The sequence below is a fragment of the Paramormyrops kingsleyae genome, chromosome 19 (genome assembly GCF_048594095.1).
Source record: "Paramormyrops kingsleyae isolate MSU_618 chromosome 19, PKINGS_0.4, whole genome shotgun sequence".
NCBI lineage: Eukaryota > Metazoa > Chordata > Actinopteri > Osteoglossiformes > Mormyridae > Paramormyrops > Paramormyrops kingsleyae.
In genome coordinates this window covers 8,525,874-8,546,125 of record NC_132815.1, presented here as the reverse complement: position 1 = coordinate 8,546,125, position 20,252 = coordinate 8,525,874, and the positions used below count along the sequence as shown (strand labels likewise).

The 20,252-nt window shown below is 40.5% G+C and overlaps 2 protein-coding genes across 2 annotated transcripts in view; both read left to right on the top strand.

Moving 5' to 3' along the window:
- The first annotated feature begins 4,600 nt into the window (after positions 1-4,600).
- LOC111834250 (uncharacterized) lies at positions 4,601-10,851 on the top strand. Its single transcript, XM_023793335.2, has 6 exons — positions 4,601-4,761; positions 5,049-5,115; positions 5,523-5,609; positions 5,731-5,820; positions 8,250-8,432; positions 8,965-10,851. Exons 1-6 carry the CDS (start codon positions 4,750-4,752, stop codon positions 9,198-9,200), a joined length of 675 nt encoding a protein of 224 aa, XP_023649103.2. The 5' UTR covers positions 4,601-4,749; the 3' UTR covers positions 9,201-10,851.
- Positions 10,852-16,367: 5,516 nt separating this feature from the next.
- Positions 16,368-20,252, top strand: part of LOC111834255 (uncharacterized) — a 72,207-nt gene continuing 68,322 nt past the window's right edge. The window contains exons 1-2 of the mRNA XM_072702475.1: positions 16,368-16,534; positions 16,926-16,992. Coding sequence (XP_072558576.1) covers positions 16,523-16,534; positions 16,926-16,992 — 79 coding nt within the window. The 5' untranslated portion in view covers positions 16,368-16,522. The remainder of the gene's footprint in view (positions 16,535-16,925; positions 16,993-20,252) is intronic.

Sequence of the window (20,252 nt, the reverse complement as noted above, 5' to 3'; positions counted from 1 at the left end):
TAAAAAGCCATGAAGATCTTGATACTTCAAACTACAGGTAATTTAAATACCATAAGTTTATTTTGCAGATTTGGAATAAACATTTACGCAAACTTTTTTTCTCAGAAAAATTTAATAAATAATAATATTCACATAATCATAATAAGCTGACAATGTTTTTTGTGTGTGAGATTTATATTTTGTGATTGTGATCATATTAGACGCTGATCTTACCATTTTAGGTAAGGACTTACATTTATACATAACACATGGAGACCTGTGTCACTGCATGGCTGTAACAGAGGGTTTACAAACTGTCAGTGCTGTTGAAAATCTGACATGTGATCATGAGGAATGTGACACCAGGTTGTTTTTTCATGCAAAACATGCTGCACAGGAACACCAAACTGTAGTCATCAAGAGCCCTGATACTGATGTGGCAGTGATTGCATTAAGTCTGCAGCCAGATTTACCATGCAGATTGTATTTTTTCACTGGGGTTGGCAACAAAACGAGGATCATTGACTTATGTAAGGTGCCATCAGCTCTTGGCAACAGTGTATGTTTGGCACTTATTGGGATCCATACCTTCTCAGGCTGTGACTCTACAAGTGCCTTTTATGGCAAGGGGAAAAAAAGTCATTTTCTGTTGCTTGCGAGAAAGAGGAATACCTGACTGCACTTAGAAATCTGGGTAGCAGTTTTAATTTGGACCAGTCTACCTTTGAAGTGCTTTGCAAATATGTCTGTCACCTATATGGCCAATCATGTGCTAAAAGTCTGAACGATGCACGATACAAAGCATTCTGCATGGCATCATCAGCTTTGCCAGAACGATCCATGCCTCCGACAAGTGATGCTTTGTACCAACACTGCAAAAGGGCAAACTACCAAGCAGCCATAATGAGACATTCTCTGAAAGGTAAAATGTGTGTGCCCCTTCGCCTGTTGGCAATGGATGGCACCTCGAGGATGGGGAGTTAACAGTGACGCGGATGACTAGAAATCCAGCCCCTGATAGTGTGTTGCAGGTTGTCCACTGCAGTTGCAAGCAAGGCAAATGTGAGACTGGAAGATGTTCCTGTATGTCTGCAAATCTGTCCTGTACAGATTTATGCCGCTGTCTCAATTGCACAAATGTTTTCCAGGAAACAGAGGAAAGAGCTACATGTGAAGATGGTTCTGATGATAGTGATAAGGATAGTAGTGATGAGTAAAGGTGATCTGTGTCACAGGTTACTTGGATTTGAGCTGTAATGAACCTGCTGTAAAATGTTTAATATTTGTCGTTATTGAAAAATTAGTGCAGCAGTCCAGCATTTCAAGTCATTTTAGCCAACTTGGACCAAAAACTGTTTTTATCTTTAAGTTTGTGTGATTCCTAAGTGCCTACTGAACATTTTGATGAATAAAACATAACAAAAATGTTTAAGTTTCAATTTGTTCTTCAGTTTTATTTGGTGCCAATCGGTGAAGTTGAAGTGCGTTATAAAAAAAAAATTGCATTATTTCATGGTCTTCCTTCAAAATTGAGTTGATTAATGCACCAATACTTGTCTCAGATATGTAGCTACATGTATAAATGTGGATTTGACATATATTTTGTTTTGATTAAATGCGTATTAATAAAGTTACAGGCCAAACTAGCAGCATGAGATTTTCGTTTTTTGCAAATTCCTAATTATACACATTTTTGCATCCTGACAAAAAACTGCAGTATTTTTTGTGGAGAACTTTTAACATAGAATCCATAAGACTGTTGTCTATCCAGAAATTCATTTAAAAAGTAGTGCCCAGACGTGGGAATGAAAAGTGATTTCTAGCCACTTTTTCTAGGTTCACCTTATGGCCTATAACTGTAGTCCCCACCAGGGGCGCTGCTAAGGATTTTGGGCCCAATGAAAAGAATCTTGACAGGGCCCCCAACACAGCTGAGACTTTTTTCATATTAATTTACATAAAATCATGCGCTTTTATGGTATTTTGACTATCATTCTCATATATTTAAGTCAATCAGACAATTGAACTCCATCACATGTCCACACCCGTAATTTGTCCTCTGTAATACTGCACTACTTCAGTACTGTATAATGTATATACTGTGCATAGCTGTACATGTGTCATATAGTGTATTCACATATATTTATATTTGTATGTATGCACTGTACATATTTGTACTGTACACTGGCAATGACAATAAAGTTAATCTAATCTAACCTAATATTTTTAACATGACAATTGAAATGTAATGGAAACACTGAGCACTCAATGCAATGAAATGTATTAATATTTATTTGCTTCAACACTGATTATTGAACACTGAAATCTCAAAATAAAACTCTTCAATTTAAAAAAATTTCTGTTTGGAACTTCCTGTTTAACAGAGAGTCTATACCTTTATCTTGTAAAACAGATCTTTGCAGATTTTTCCATCTTAAGTAGCAGTCTCTGTGTGCATCACTCCTCTCATGGATTGGGAGTTTATTGTACATGCGACGCCACTTCACATGACACATTTTAAACCCATTTTGACTGGCCAGTGCACTACAGGAAGGCTTTTTCTGAATATTGGAGAAAAGCACACATGGTATGCAATAAAGTGACTGATTGCTTTGACTAAAAGTAAGCCAGTCTCTCTTAATTTTTTCTCTCTTATTGGCTGACGTTGTGTAATTCAAGTACTCAGGGAACGGCTTCTCCCCTGAATCGCATGGCATTTCCACTTTCTTTTCTCTCATGGTCACAGCCAATTTTCTGACTATGTCCTCCCTATCCTGATCAGTACAAACTGCTGGCCACAAACCAGGGTCGTTTGTCACAAGATTTTCTTCCCTTTCAAATCCTCGGCATCTGAATTCTCATCTCCATCTTCACTCTCTGCCTGTCTCTCACTTGCATCTGTACCCTCTTCCATCTCTTCCTCCACTTCCTCAGTTCTCTCTGACAAACAGGAAGAGGGTCCTGGAACTGACAAAGTATATAGCATTTCCTATAGCCAATCTTTCCCCCTCTACAGTTGCCTCTTATATTTTGTGTGTATCACTTTCAGACATTAATGTGTTGCCATTAAACTAATACTAATAGCCGCTCACCTTCTTCTTCATGTGGGAGCGCAGGGGCTGATTCAGGGGATGCTGAAGTTAGGTGTTGGGAGACAGCTGGACCAGTTGCTGCTGCTGGTTCATTTGACTCTGTTTGGAACGAGGCATGATTTTCACAAAGTGCGTTTGACTGCATTGAACGTTTAACTAAAACTGTGTATTGTTATTTTTTTCAGCGTTTTCTTGATCTAACATGGGGAGAAAATTGAGTTCCCTTATCATGCACTTTTAACACTAGAACGGCCACCAGCAGTCATTTTAACCGCAACATTTAAACTTAGGGTAATTATCTTTAACACTAGAACGAACAAGGCGTCATTTTGTGTCAGGGTCGGCCTCCCGCTGTGGTCCTTCCGTGCCCCTTCCCCATTTGACCAGCAGGTGGTGCTGGTCATCCCATCCATACGTCAGTCCTTGTTTCTCCCCTGTCTCTTGTCTGGTCTCGTGGCTCAATGTATTAAGCATATGCTGTCTGTTTGCCCCTTGGTCCTGAGTTCCCTCTTGTTGTGAGTTCGAATCCTGCCTCCTCTGTTTTTGTATTGCTCCCCAGTGTTTCTTTGTATAAGTTTTTCTGGTTTCTGTGATTTGTATTTGGTTCAATTCTATGGTGCCCCTGCTTGTGTCTTTACCTGTTCTGTAATTCCCCAGTGTTAGTTTCTGTTTCCTTGGTTAGTTCTTAGTTTCCCTGTTTTCAGTTCCTTTTGAGTTCATTAGTTTCACCTGTGCCCTGTTTCCTTGGTTTTGTTAATTAGCCTCACCTGTCCTGTGTTAGTCATTACCCCCGTAGTATATTAGTTCCTGCCTTTGTTCTGTTCCCCGCTGGTTCATCGCGTCGTGTCTCGTGTCTAAACTATTTGTCTAAGCTCGTGTCTCTGATGTCAACGTTTGTCTGTGGTATGCCCTTGTCTCTGGTTTCCCCCATGGTTGGATTTTACTTTAGTGTCTTGCTTTTCTAGTTAGTTTTTCCATGTGTGTTATTTGGTCTAGTTTATTCCTCCCTGTTTAGTTTTGACCCCTCGTGGTCTTTTGGTTTTCTTAAGTTATCTGTTTTGATTTAATAAACCCTGTTTTGTTTGCTGGAGCCGCAAGTGGGTCGTCTGCCCCTTCTTTGTGCACCATGCCACGTTCCCGTTCCCGTGCCGTCCGGAACCATGACAATTTTGACCGTTTTGAAATGTGCATATTCAATAACTTTGTCTAAATAAATCACAAAGCCTTGCTGCTCCCTGACTTTTCCTAAAACTACATGAATTTTCATTAAAACTAGTTTAAATATTTGTGTAAATAAATATTTAAACCGTAGGCTACGATCATTGTCACACGGGCGGTCCACTAACAATTTAGTCCTACTGACAAACCCACCTTTTCTTCTGAAATATTGGGTAACATACTGTCGACCCTTTGCCTCTTTCACTTGTCTTATTTTTTTCTCTTTCCGTTTTTGGCTTCCAGATTTTTGAGGCATTTTCACTTCTGCCGGCGCTATAAGTGAAGTCAAGCTGTTGCCTGGATACAATTTGGGCGGACAATTTGGGAATAGCCAATGAGGTGGCCAGGTTTCAGTCCATACTAACCCTTTAACTTTCGCTTTCTTTGGTAAAGGTGAATTGGAACAATATGAAACGCGTCTAATCTGAAGCATAAAGGAATAAAGGCACATAAAGCAATCATGGACAATCAGGTAAGCAGCACGCGTCATGAACTATATACTTAAGAAAGAGTACGCTATTATATTTTTGCAACTTACCAGAGCAAAGCAGTTAAAAAAAACATAAATTACTATCCGAAAAGACTGTAAAATGTATTAGTACTAATCTGTAAAAAAAAAAAAAAAAACACAACCACAAGGCGATTTTTTTTTTCTGAAACCAATATCTTTTGGTTTCACGCCTATTTGAATAACTATAAGCCAGATACAAAGTTTTAATGTTCCCTATCAACGCGTATGTTTCGGTTTCAATCTTACAGGTCAACGGACCGAAACGTCGGAACCAGATCAATAATATTTTAATAATAAATGCATACATCATTTACGGTAAGTCTGCTTCAAGACAGGATGGGCTCTAAACACGTTTCTGTTTGAACTGGTACAACTGACAGAATTTAGAACACACACACACACACACACACACACACACACACACAGTGCTTCACATGACCAGCGGGAGGTGATGTACCGAAATGAACTTGAATTGGAGCCACCAGGTTTTATTTTCCCTGCTGTTGTGCTTATGATTAAACTCGGCACAAAATCTGCTGTAAATGCACAAGAAAGGTGTCTCCATGGAAGTCTTCTTAGGAGTGTGTATTTAGAGAAACAAATGCAGTTTTTGCTCTTGAGTGACCACTGGGAGTCTCCAGCATCCCCTCAAATGTGATTGCCTGTTATAACGCGTGTTGCCTCCATACTGTAATTGATTCAAGATGTCAAATATTTTACAGCTTTATTTTTTTTGGTTGACTGTCTACTCCCTGGATTATCCTTCCCCTTACGTGAACTGTATAAAATTCTGAGTTCCTGCTGTCCAGGTAAGCTGTGTTTCTGAGGTTTGATGTCTACCATCTGAAATGATTCATATTCAGTCAGTCAAGAAAAATATAATGTTCCCACCGTTTCCAACTAAATTTCATATTTGACTATTATTGTCAGGATTGGTCCCTGTCTTGCCTTGGTCGAAGTGTCATTTCTCCGTTAAGCCATTGGGTGTCACTGGTCATCCTGTTTCCTGTTATATCCCAGGTTAGTAGCTCCTAGTATTTCTCTGTTCTCTTGCCCCCCCCCCCCCCCCCATAGTTTAATGGGCTAAGCAGCCAGCTGTTATCCCAACTCACCTTTGGTTATGAGTTTGAGGTTGGCCAGATTTTTGGTTCTTTTTTCATTCCTGTTGTGTATAGCGGGTTTCAGACCGAACGCGGCATGCGCTGCGCTCGCCGCGGGGTTTGCGCTTCCTCCGAAAAAACAGCGAGCGCGCTTAACGCGCCGCGCTTGCCGCGGGGTTTGCGCTTCCTCCGAAAAAACAGCGAGCGCGCTTAACGCCCCGCGCTTGCCGCGGGGCTCAGCGCAAGAAGTAGGCGTGGTTTTCTAAACTCTCCTGTTTTGTTGTTGTCCCGTCCCGCGGTCAGTCACGACAATGTATAAAAGAAAAGCACTAGCTCTGTTAGCACCAAGAAAGAATAGGCTGTGGGTGCATGAGACCCTCATATCCAGAGAGCAGCTTGGGGAATTCAGGCTGGTAAAGGAGCTGAGGTAGCCTGGGGACTGGGGGGTCTATTCTGTGAGGATGGGGACATATTGTAGGAGGTGGCCCTCTCCCTGACATAAGGCTTGAGTGGTTAATTGTACAATTATGCAGCTACTAATTTCTAATAAAATAGCGTATAAAATAATGTAGATAGCAGAAAGAGGAACTGATACTAGGCCTGCATGATGGAAAGACCTCACCCATGCAGCTGAGGAGAATCAAGAACTGATAGTGGGCAGAAACAGGAACCCATCATGTACCCGACACTTATTTTAACCTAGTGCTAGACAAAAGACATGCATCCGCTGGACTTGCTGGCAAACTAGAGCAAACGCAAACGTCAAAACATTTATGCATATACTAGCTGAGTAGAGCAAAGGTAAGAACATGTTGTAGTCACGTACACGGGAAAGTACCGAGAAGAGGGGGGGGGGGCACACCCCAAAAGGCCTATAAAGACCCAGCGCCGACACCTATGTTTCGAGCTTCTTCCTGTACATGCAACAGATGGTCGCTCCCTGATTGCAATCTGAATAGAAATAAACTGGTGACTTGCAACTACTCCTCGACTGTGCTGTGAATCTCTTCTCATTAACGGACCCGGCGGGGCTTTGACTCCAACACTGGAGCTCAAAGGGAGTGAACCCGGTCCCCCTGTTTATGGAACACCTTACTGACATTAGTGCCAGCGGTAAAGCGTCAACCCAATTCATTTTAGTCTGTGCACAGATTTTTGTCATTTTAGTCTGTGCACAGATTTTTGTATAATTAACCCCTCACCCTCAGACCTGCACCACTCTTCTTTTCTCTGACTTTCTTCCCCCTTAATATACCTGTCCCTGAGATTTTTCCAGGTCTTTTTACATTCGTCATCTATTAAAGTGGAGAAAATATGTCGTTTAAAGATAAAATATATTTTAAGACATCCCAACCTGCAAAGGATCATTTCCTCCATACCCGCTTTGTGTGAGTGTGTGTTTCGAAGGGGCAGACCGAACGCTAGCCCGCTTCGATGCTTTGATTCTATTGATCGCGCGAAAATGTGTCACGGCGCGCATTCAACAAATTTCAACTTTGACCGCGGTGCGCGCACAAGGCTGCCGAGTGGCGCGCAGCGCCGCGGTTTCGCTGTGCTCGGCGCAGCGCAAAATCGCTCTTGCGCCGCGCAAGCCATAGAGAATAGGTTTCAGAGGAAAGCGTAGCGCATGCCGCGTTCGGTCTGAAACCCGCTTATTTCTGCTTGGTTCTTTGTTCTGTACTTTTGTTTTATTCCTGCTTGCATCCTAGTTTTGTAAGTCTTGTTATCCTGGTTTCTCCTAATTAAGTATTTGTTGTAGTCCTTACCTGTGTCTTGTTCCCAACCCTAGAGTTTGGTTATTTTTTTCTGTCTGCACCTGCCCCTCTTGTAGTTTTCGTTATCTGTGTATTTAAGTGCCTGCCCTCGTTCTGTTCCTTAGTTGGTCACTGTGTTCAGTTGTGTTACTTTGTGGTTGTCACTGTGTCATTAGTGGTATTCTCATTGCCAAATTCCCACAAGTCTTCCTTGCTGTGGTTTTAGTGTTAGTTTTCATTGTGGTTAGTTTTAGTTTTGTTTTACCTGCTTTGTTTTGAGCCCTCGTGATCCCTTTGTTTTCCAGATCTCCTTTTATGTTCGCTTTTGTTTAATAAACCCTTTTTGTTGAGAGCCGCTATGTGGATTGTCCCTCCTTCGTCATGCCCTGTTGTAGCAATGATATTATCCTCTGTTTAGTTGTAATTAAGTTGCGATCACTCCAGCATATCTTGTACAAGGTGGAGAACGATGTACCACATAGGTGCATGAATGACAGAGATAAAACCGATCTTTCTGTAGAAAATTTCATGTAGGCTTCCTGCTCCTGATAATCACAACTCATCTCTAAGTTCCATTTCTCTTCCCTTGTTAAAGTGCACATGCTGGCTGCTGGAGAAACATATCAGGCTGATAACACCTTCCTGCAAAAGCTGAAGCTGAAGCTGAAGCAGCGGATAGAGCTCTGCAGTGCAGAGAGCTGCAGCATCATCCTGCTCTTCTGTCCTGTTGTTTCTCGGATTGGGACAGACATGGAGGCAGCAATGGCCAGAGTTACAGGTGAGACAGGATTCTGTCTCTCACTGCTATTTGTCACCTTTACCCTGAACTGCAGTTGGTAGCCAGTTATTATGTATTTAATCAAAGCTGCATTTCCTGTGAATGAAAACACGTTAAAATCCATCTGTATCTGCTAATCCTGAATTTATCAGCCAAATTGACCATCTGTCAAAGATGTAAATTAAGTCTGGCATGTTTCAGATTTTTGCAGATATTCCATATTTTAGATGTGCAATTTTTACTGATCCAGGGGCAGAAAACAAACGCTTGATATTGCAGGTGTGGGGATGTATTGGTGCCATCTTGAACATTTTTATAAGTAAATAGGTAAAACATCCCCAGATATATGTGAAGCATCTAAGTATACAATTCAATGTAAGCATGTGGAGGCCGTACAAAACATGGTGACATTTTTGAGAATCCAGCAGCCCCTTCCTTCTCCAGCCCCTTCCTTCTCTTCCTTATCCACAGAGGGTCAACAACAGCATCTATCACTGCACATGCTAACCCAATTGGTTTGTTCCTTCCACAGAAGAGAAACCTGTCATCCTGGTGTTCATGCACCACTGTCACAACCCCAGTCAAATGACCAACATCGAAGTGCAACCGTCCAGGAGCAACATAGTTAAAGCCGTCCACTGCGCCTTCCATGAATCACAGGGGCTGCTAGAATGCACAGAAAACGAGGAGGCTGTTGCCGGGGTGCTTTTGATGTTGCTGGGGTACAAGCAAAGAAACAGACTTTCTAAAGGGGACACGGTCATTTAAAACTGCACTATAGCTGCATCCATTCTCCTACATTTTAATCAGTTCTGCAATCTTAGTTTGATCATGTTTTTAAAACATACTTTTAAGTGTATTTATGTTGTGGCATGTAAGCTTGCTCATTGTAAGTAATCCACTATGTCAGTTTAGTTTTTAGTGGTATCAAATGAAAGCCCCATTCTCTCCCTGAGTTCTGCCATGATTATAATTTGCTAACAGTGTCCGTCTCCAAATCATTAACCAAGAATATTGGGGCATCTTGAGTAATTTTCCTTACACTCACCCAGCTAAACTTCTTGGTTGCTGATAAATAATTGTCGGCAGTAGACATGGCAAAGAGATGCAAACACTAACCTTGAGGACCAGAGTGTTGCAGGTTTGGGTCCCAGTGGAGATCAGTATAGCATCACTGATAACTATGTTATGATATACTGTATGAAAGGGGAGCCTGTTGAAGTCACCTAAAGTGTCTGTAAGCAAGGTAATGATGTCATTATGGCGCTGAAGAGATTAACTCATGTATAACATTTGGGAAACACCAAGCATGTAATGAACTGCTTGCACACCTGGAAGCACAAACTGATGAAGGCCGTGTGCCAGAATGTTTGTGCTATACCTTTGTTGGACCTATAATATAAACACTGTCAGTCATCTTACCATCAGGGGTGGCATGATTCACCAATTCCCGTCGGTGCACTGGCATGAAAGATTGCCCAGATTTAGAAAGTGTGCACCAGATGCGATTTGGCATGAACTTGGGATGCATCGTTTGTCACATCTTTGCATTGGTAAAATCTGATTTATCCATATATAATAATTAGTAGAAGCTTTGTGCCTTTATCATTTACAAATGTATCATACTGTACCATATTAAATTGGATAGCATCATATTCTTTTGCATCACTTTGTATTGCATTGAATCTCATTGAATCTCATTGTATTGAATCAAATTGTGTCTAATCTCACTGCATCTCAATAGGGGTGAATCAAATTGTATCACATTAGTAGTTGCTTCATATGTATCTTTAATGTAACAGATCATTGGCAATGCATCAAGCTGTGTATCGTATCTGCCTCAGTGATGAAGATGCACATCCCTATTATATACAGCCTTCGTATATAATTGTGGTGTTGTTGTTCATATGTCACTGTAAGGAAGTTAAATAAGCCTACCTGTAGTGCGTTTGATCAAACAGGAAAAGTTAATAAAGGTATTTATGTATGCACAAATGTACTTTTTTTGACCAATAGTTTTCACATTTAGGCCTAGACTGATTCCCCCTCTCTACACTGTTCTGTATATGTAGCATATTGAATTGCATAGCTTCAAATTGTTCTGCATTGCATCGTATCACATTGAATCTCATTGTTTTGAATCAAATCGTGTTGAATCGCACTGTATTGTAATAGGGGTGAATCAAATCGTATCGCAGTACTACTTGCTTCATATGTACCTTTAATGTATCGGATTATTGACAGTGCATCGAGATGCATCGAGATGTATGATGAAGATGCACATCCCTAATATATACTCACCCTGTTAATAATTGTTTAACAAGTGTTATAGTTAATATATCGCTGCCAGGAGATTAAATATGCTTAATCGCGTTGTGCTTGATCAAACAGGAAAAGTTATTAAAGTTATATAAATATTCACAGTCTGCAGGTCTTTTAATTTAAGTCACTATATTGAATTGAACAGGTTTTGACCATTTTGGCCTTTCATATGATGGCCTTCCATAGAAGATGGGTTTTCTGCTCACAAGCGCAAACGCGCATGAGGTTTTTATGTGCGTGCGTTTTGAGACTAATTAAATGCCATAGAAACAGTCAATTATAGACAAGCAGCAGTATTGATGAATTTTCCTTGTTTCTTTTGAGCAAACAGGTGAAAAGAAAAAGGCAAATATACTGGATGCATCCAATTCTTAAAAAGCTTACACTTACAAAGACTATTGTTTGGTCAAAAAAGAGGTATGGATGATTTTATTTATTATCAGTTCATAACTACAGGGGATATTCCAGAAAGCAGGTTAGTGATATTTCAAGCAAAATTAATATTAAGAACATGGCAGCAACATCATACATTAATGTACAGTATATTATATGTATACTATTAGTTAATTACCTAAAGGAATAGAGAAAACACCACATTGATTTTTTTTACAGCTTTTCTCAGTTGCTTTGGACAATTTCTATAAACTGTCTTGATGATCTCTCAATTGCTTGTGCATTTCTCAAATCAGTTTGCACACTGCAGCACAATAAAGTACTTCATTCAAAACCTTTCATTTATTTTTCAAAATGCATTTTTTTTTTGTCAGCCATTTAGTCAATGCCACCGAAGTGTGATATCTCTGAATCATTGCCTATGGACATCCCAGTCAAAATATTTAGTCATGTTGTCAACATGAAAACATATTATGGAAGTATTTTAAGAATTACAACTGATCAATTGTTGCTCAGCTTCCTTCACTATCATTTCTCATCCTCCTGAGACCCAAGGAAAAAAGTGTCCTTCAATTTAGGTTATTTGTCTTTGGAGGAAATAAGACATCTTACAATTTAGATTTTTTTTAATTTATTTTTATTTTTAATTTCACAGCATGTCCTCTTTAGTGTACACCAGGAATACATATGTTTCCTTACATCAGTGAAAAGATAGATGCAAAAACAACATGTCCACTACAATGGACATAAATGAATGGGTGGGGTATCCGGAGGTTACCTGGAAGCTTTGAAAAATATATAATATGTTATAAATATAATATGATATAAATATATGTTAAAGTTAAAATGTACACAGTATGTTAGGTAGTTATGTTGGAAAGGCTAATTCTTGCCTTGCTACTCCTGCTGGTTTGACCACATATTCTCATCTACATCATATCTGATATTCTCCTGTGCAATACAACAAGGAAAAAAATCTTCTTGCATGCCTCCCATCCTCTACAACAATCTGCTGGGATGTCATCACAGGCAGCATGCATTGCAGTCGGTAAAGAAACGTGGTTGTGTGGCTGGTGACAAGCAGTTTATAATTTTGTCATCCAATAAAACATCTACTTTGGAAATATTTCCCTTATAATTCACCATTGAAGGAACCTTTCTGACAATTGCATTACATGTATTCATTCTTGATTGCTTTGGCACATTCCATGAAACATATTTAACATTCTCAAGACTATAAGAGCATTTCTGAAAACAATTCATGCATATAGCACAACACTATGGTTTATCTGCAAAAGCGTGTAACTTACCCAAAACAATTAAATCGTGTGTCAAAAGGAAATAATTCCACCAATGAATTAGTCACGAAAAGCAAATCAGCATTGTTTTAACCAATATTGACAGATATTTTGTCAAAATGTCAGTGTGAGTATGCTCCTGAGCTCCACGATGCTGAATGATAGCAGCAATGAGCATCTTTCATTAGCAAACTGATACTTATTCATGTAAAAGACACCAGTTTCAACATTGCAAGGCTCTACATTACAGTACGCAAAGTTCACTGGCAAGAGCCATTTGCATATACAGTGGAACCTTGGAACTCGAACGCCTCTTAACTCGATCAACTTGGACACTGATCGGGTCTGTTGAATTTTTTTCAACACGCCTTCAATTCCACCAATTCGGATCTCGAATGGGACGGTCAAGAAAAATCTAACTACAATTTGACCAAAAACTCAGAACATGACAAAACAAAACAGACCTGCTAAAACCTGTATGGATCGAGACACGTCTCTGATGGGCTGACACAAAGACAAATGGACCTATTGGGATGCTTATGTATATGAATCGCTCATAGAATTGCGGTGCCTCTCGACCAAGTTCGCTGTGCGAAAGCTGTGTTTCTTTGTTTGGTGTGAATTTTTTGTGCTTTATCTATATACAGAAATAATACAGAAATCACGGCCCCTAAGAAACTAAGCAGTGATAGCAGCAAACCAAAGAGGAAAGTAATGAGAGTAACTGTAGAACTTAACAAGGAAATTATAGCAAGACTTGAAGGTGGTGCATGTGTGTCTGCGGTCATGCCCCGCTCGTCCGATACTCTCATATGCCATGCCCCCCTCATCTACCTCGTGTGGAATCCCCATGTTACCAGCTGTTTCTCGTTGTTAATCAGTCCTGTGTATTTAAGTGCTTCCCAGTTAGTCTTTCCCCAGTCCTGTCGTTGACGTCGGTTTGCTATCAGGTTATCTGTTTCCATAATTGTGCCAATTCCTAATAAGTCCCTCATTTCCCCAATTCGTCAGTTCCGGCTCCTGCTTCCCCGCTCAGAAGGCACGACATCTGCTCTTGATTTGGAGTATGGGATTGAAATTTATTTATTGTTTATTGCTTTTATATGTGTGATTTTTTTCATGTGTGTGTTAGTTTTATATTGATATTAAGTTGTGGGTTCAAAGCTGGCTAGGAACAAGCCTCCTTTGTTTTGTTTAGTTTTCCCCATTGTTATTAGTTATTAGTGCTTTTTTGTTTTTGGTGTTTTTTTGTATTTCAGTTGGTTCCTTGTCTTTTCTCCTTGTCCCTGGTTTACTCAGTTTTCCTTGCTTTAGTTAACCCTTAGTGCTTGTCAATTTTCCCTAGTCTCCAGTACTATTTAATTAATGCCACACGCGGCAATGGTTATGATTCTCATCTGTCCTGTATGGTGTCTTGTTAGCTGTGTATTTAAGTGTCTGTTCTGGTTCATTTCCTGCCCCACCTGATCTCGTCCTACTCTTCCACCTGCTCTACCCCATGCTCCTGCTCCTTGTCTCCTGTGTACCTGTAGGATTGACTTCCCTGGATTCACCCCATCTAACACCGTGACCCCAGGTACGTCTTTGGCTTATCAGTTCCATTTCTGGTTGCCTGTTTCCTATAATAAATACTCTCTCTCCAGCACTTGGGTATCCTTGTCTTTCCTGTGTTCCCAGTGCGACAGGGTGGAGGGGGAGGTGAGGAAACGCGCAGGATGTTATAATTGTTCAATGTTATGTTTTGATTCCAAAAATCTGCATTTTCAGTGTTATGTCAGGTGTTCCAGTGTGTGTGTGTGTTTTAAAAGATGAAGGAGGGGTTTATAGAGGGGGGCATTATTTACCCATCCATTTTCTGTAACCAATTGTCCTATTCAGAGTTGCAGGGGGTCTGGAGCCTATCCCAGAGGCTACGGGGACAAGGCAGAGAACAACCCAAGATGAGGCACCAACCCATCACAGGGCACATTCACACATACGGGCAATTTGGTAATGCCAATTAACTGCAGCATGTTGTTGGACTGCGGGGGGAAACCGGAGAACCCAGCGGAAACCCCACAACAACATGGGGAGATCATGCAAACTTCACACTCATGCAGCCATGGCAGAGACTCGAACCCTGTTCCCAGAGGTGTGACACAACAGTGCTAACCACTGTGCCACCCACATTACCTGTCATCAATACAATTAAAACCATTTTTTTAAAGGCTTATTTGAAGAATATTGTTTGGTTCTTGATGTTTTTTCTTTTTATATCAATAACATCTAATGGTATTTCATGACATATTTTGGGTTTGGGCTCCAGATAGATGACTTCTCTTCCTTTTGAGTCCCCAGGAAAACAGTTTGGGAATCCCTGCTTTAGAGGACCAGGACAGAGCAGACATATATGCTTTATCCAGCAGTTTGCTGATATTGCTGATAAAACCAAAGCTTCTTCAGGCATCGTTGATTTATGTGTGACTTTCACCAGCAAAACTCATGATAATGCAAGCAGCATTTTGATACCCAAATGGGAGAAAAGTAGAAACAAATATTTCGTCTTCTTTTAGTTATTGGTTAATAGATTATTTGTATCCCCTCAAGTAATGTATTGCCATTTTTAATTGATTCACAGCCCTAACAATCCAATTCAATTCAATGAACTTGGGGCAATTATCAGTGGTAAGTAAAGCTTGCAAAGCACTATAAATAATGCATTGAATTGGAAGAGGGTCCAACCCCTCTCAATGAGACTGGCTCCATGAGCCCAAGCCGTGCGTCAAGGTGAGCCCGACTAGTCCAAACCTCACAACCTCGCGCACCAGCTCAGGCTCCTTCCCCACCAGAGAGGTGACATTCCATGTCCCTAGAGCTAGCTTCTGCAGCCGAGGATCGGACTGCCAAGGTCCCCGCCTTCGGCCACTGCCCAACTCACACTGCACCCGACCCCTATGGCCCCTCCTACAGGTGGTGAGCCCATTGGAGGGGGGACCCACGTGCCTTGTTCGGGCTGTGCCCGACCAGGCCCCATGGGTGCAGGCCTGGCCACTAGGCGCTCGCCATCGAGCCCCACCCCCAGGCCTGGCTCCAGGGGGGGCCGGTGACCTGCGTCCAGGCAAGGGAAAACGTGGATCCATGTTATTTCTCATCATAAGGGGTCTTGTGAGCTGCACTTCGTCTGGTTCCTCACCCAGGACCTGTTTGCCTTGGGTGACCCTACCAGGGGCATAAAGCCCCAGGCAACTTAGCTCCTGGGACCATTGGAACACGCAAACCCCTCCACCATGATAAGGTGTCGGCTCCAGGAGAGGAATTCAGGATATGTGAGGCAAATATAAAATGGAAGTCAATTGGAATATATGGCTAGTAAAAATTGAATAATATAGCTATATAATATGAATTGTTACTAATAAAAATACGATTCTTACTAGTAAAAATGATCACTTTTACTAATAAGAATTGCATTGTGGATATCTTGAATTCGTATTCTTATTAATAAAATTGCATTGTTCTTATTAGTAAGAATTAAGTTGTAAGGAGCCTTACGCTAATAAAAGACAATGTGGCTTGCCATACGTGTATTACCTAGAGATTATGTTTGATGTTCTCTCCCACTAATGCGCTGCGATGCAGTGCATTTTGAAAACGCACTGCTGCATGCTTTTCTTTGCACTGCGCACTCCCATTGATGTCAATGAAAAATGGATACAAACGGATTCCAAAATGTTTGTATGCGTTTTTTTACTCCCTCTTTTCCACACAAACACTAGGGACAATCAAACAAACGGCTACCGCAACGCAAAATTATATAAGAACAAGATTGTGGACAAACGTGAGATGGAAAATGCATGCGAAAAAAAAGACGCAGTACAACGCTTTGCGCTTTTCATTGCGTTTTTTGGCTTCCCAAGTATGAACTTACTAAAGAAAGTACGTCATGTCGGACACGTGGCACCCGAACAGTCAGTTAACTTTCGTTTTTGGTTATACAGTGAAATCTGAGCGATATGATTAACATCACGTTCACTCAGCGTTAGGAAACATTATTCTTCGACTTCTTGCGTGGAGAGAAAGATCAAATAAAACACAATAATCATGGGCAACCGGGTAAGCATCGCCATCATGGATTATATAATAACAAAGCAGTGTTAGACTGCTGTAAATGAACAGCGCAGATTTAGCGTTTGAATTATTTTTGTAAACTAAACTTAAATGCCATTAAATCGAAACGGAATCACGGGATTTAAAAGTAGGCTAGTAATACACAATTTAAATTTAGTGTAAACTGCATTAGGTCGAAACTATCGAAATATCTGTACAGACTTGGTTTGAAGCTACGTAGCCCATTAATAATATCACAGTAACACACAACCATCTGTATTTTGTTCTAAAAACTACATTTATTGTGTCACGACAATTTGAAGAACTAAAGGCTATGAAAAGTGTACCATATATAACCGTGGAACGTGGCGAAATGTTTTCACTTTAAATTTAACAGATGGATGTGCAGAATCTGTTTGAACATATCAAGTTCATTTCTGAAGAAGCTGCGCACATACTACGTGGTAAGTCTGAAACGGGATATAACGTTGAAAGGTTGTCTGTTATAATATATTAAACAGACTTAATAAAAAAAAAACACACACACAGAAACAAACGTCTTTATGGTCAGCAGGGGGTGGAGTAGAGACAGGAAATGAACTTGGGACCACCAGGTTTCATCTTTCTCGCTGTTGAGTCCAGGGCTGGACTGGCCATCTGGCGTACCGGGCACATTATAAATATTTTTTATCTACCGCGACGTCCCATTGGTTGATTTTATTGAAGGACATTGGGATAATCCAATGAAATCTCTCAGACCTCCTCGGCCCGCCCCTCCCTTTTTAACCATGGTTATCAAATTTTGCCATTTGAGCTGGAGAGAGGAGTGGCTATGGACAACCCAAAAAAGCGTAAGGGGCGCGCAGAAAAGCTCAGAGAGAAAAGGCAAAAAAGCCTTAAAGTGGACGCAGCAAAATGCGCAAAACTTACCGATATGTTTGCCACCACAAGTTTTACTGCTGCAACAGCTGATGCAGGGCCGGAGAAGGAGACAGAAATAGCGATTCAGGGAGATACGTCGGAGGAGGAGGATGAGGAGATAGACGTGGCCCAGGGAAAGATTGAGGAAGAGGTCAGATTAGCTACTGTCCAGCCCGGCAAAAAGTAGCCGAAATATTAATGAAGAGGGACGTTTCATGTAGGGAGTGCAAAGGGCTGGAGTGTGTGTGTGTGTGTGTGTGAGAGAGAGAGAGAGCGAGAGCAAGTGAGGGGTGGGGGGGTATGGGGGTTGCCTACACGTAAGCTTGCACACAGTCCCAGTTAACAATGACATTGTTTTGGGATGTGTGTAATAATAATAATAATAAACAGTGAATTAAAACAGAAAACGTAAAATAAGAAAAAAGTTAGAAGAGTTAGAATTAATACAATTTTAAAATGATAAAAAATTATTAGAGACACATCATCACTAAATAGTATCTGGGCCAAAAGTGTGTAAATGCTCAATATAGGAAATTATTATAAGACTTATTCAGTCAGACTTAAAACATGCATAATAATATTAGCCTATAGAGATATGTGTTATTTGTGTACAAAACTACAGTTTTCTGCACAAACTGTGTGTGTATGAGAGAGAGAATTGCCTTTATAGCCTTCATTTTTAAATAATGCTATGAGTAGATTTGGTGTCCAGTGGTATTTTAGCCATAAAGTTACAGTTTTCAGGTGTTACAGCGTACAGTTATTATTATCATGTAATATTAGTAAAACTTTGCTTTGCTGAAATGGATGATTTATCATTAATAGGTAACCAGAGAAATGACACTAGCTTTATTTACAATACTGCTTTATTTTAATTTCTGAAATGACACAACGTGCACATATATCCTCTGGTATGTCATGTGCTTTCGCATATCGTATAAATAATCATAATGAGCCGCCATGACCAAAAAATGCCAGGACCATTTTTTGGTCCCAGTCCAGCCCTGGTTGAGTCCTTGCTACATCGTTAAAACGTAGGCTGTACTTATTTCTAAATGTTCTGCTGTAAATATGCAGCAATGGTCTCCCTTGCTAAGGGGTATATAGTTATTTTGTTTGCAGCCAAATATGCGGATGTCAGTGTACACTGACAGTGTACTGTACAGTCCCCTGTAACAGACAGACATCCTGCCCATTGAGTTTCCTGCCTTGTACCTCAGACGTCCTGCAGTATCTATTGCTTAAGCAGTCATAGTAGATGGTTGATGGATGAAATTTGTGACAATTAGACCAGCTACAGAGATACATATTAGGGGTGTAACGATATTACAAACCGAACCGAAATATCGCGATACACCAACCACGATACGTCGCGAAACTCTCGTGGTGTACCGCGGTACTCTCACGCCCCCTGCTGCCCATTGTTGAGGTTGACGTCACTTGTCTCTAACTAATTTAACCAATTTAAACACATCTTTATTTTATCACATTTGATTAAATTGTATTAGTAATGATGAGCTTTTGTTCTAAATTTTGTTCTAAATATTATATTCTAAAGTTAGTATTAGAATTGTTTTTTTCTGACTAGTCTATATTGGAGGTATTTATTTAATTTTTGTTGTTTACTCAGGTATCCTGACTGTACTAAAAATGTGATGGCAAAGTTAATAAAGAAAAAGTTTAGTTGTTCTTGTTATTAAGTGAATCTATTGTTCCTTAGCATTGCTGTTAAGATGACATCAACCCTAACCCACAGCAAACAGAAACCGAACCGAACCGAACCGAGGCTCCAAAACCGCGAACCGAACCGAACCGAGGCTCCAAAACCGTGAACCGAACCGAACCGAGGCTCCAAAACCGTGAACCGAACCGAACCGAAGCTCCAAAACCGTGAACCGAACCGAATCGTGCCTTTGGTGTATCGTTACACCCCTAATACACCCCTATTTTTTTGAACTGCTCATAACACAGGACAACAAAATAAAAAAAAGAAATTCTGCTACTCGGCAAAATTTATCTGTCTTATACTAAATCGAGTGCGCTGATTCCAAATCTGAAGTCAGATTTATTGTAGCACGTCAGGATTTAAAGTTAAGTCAACTCGTTTAAAAATTGATCCGTACATTACGCAAAACTAAAACTTGGTACATCATCATCATCCCATTGATGCATTCAGAGTAACAAAACTTCTAAAGATTGAACTTTGGCTTATTGAATAGGCCTTGTGTTTAAAGTGCTTAAAGCATTTGCTTTTGCGTTTGTGGATAGTAGTAGTATCCCGTTGTAGAAACCAACAGTAGTCGCCCATCATGTTGGGATTAAAGTGGCCTTGATATCTTGTTTCCATGAGCGAAATATCTTGATGTAATCTCTCTCCATGTCGATCGCTTACATCACCCAAATTTCGTGGAAATAAATCCAGATGGGAGTGTAAAAAGTGCATTTTTAGAGACATCCGGCTACCGAGTTTCTGATATGCTGTCAGCATGTTGTTAACGAGTTAAACATAGTTTTCAGCTCGCTCGTTTCCCAGAAAGTTTTGCACTACTAGCACAAATGCATCCCAAACAGCAAGTTCAAGTGGGTTGAGTAATGTTGTGAAAGTGGTATCACGAATGACTTCGCGAATTTCGGGTCTGACAAAAATTCCTGCTTTCAGTGTGGCATCAGTTTTTCTTGATCCAAATTTCTCCTGTAGGTACTGAAAAGCATTTCCATCATGATCAATTGATACAACAAATTTTCATAAGGCCCAGTTTTATATGGAGTGGAGGAAGGTAAACTTTCTGTGGATCGACCAATG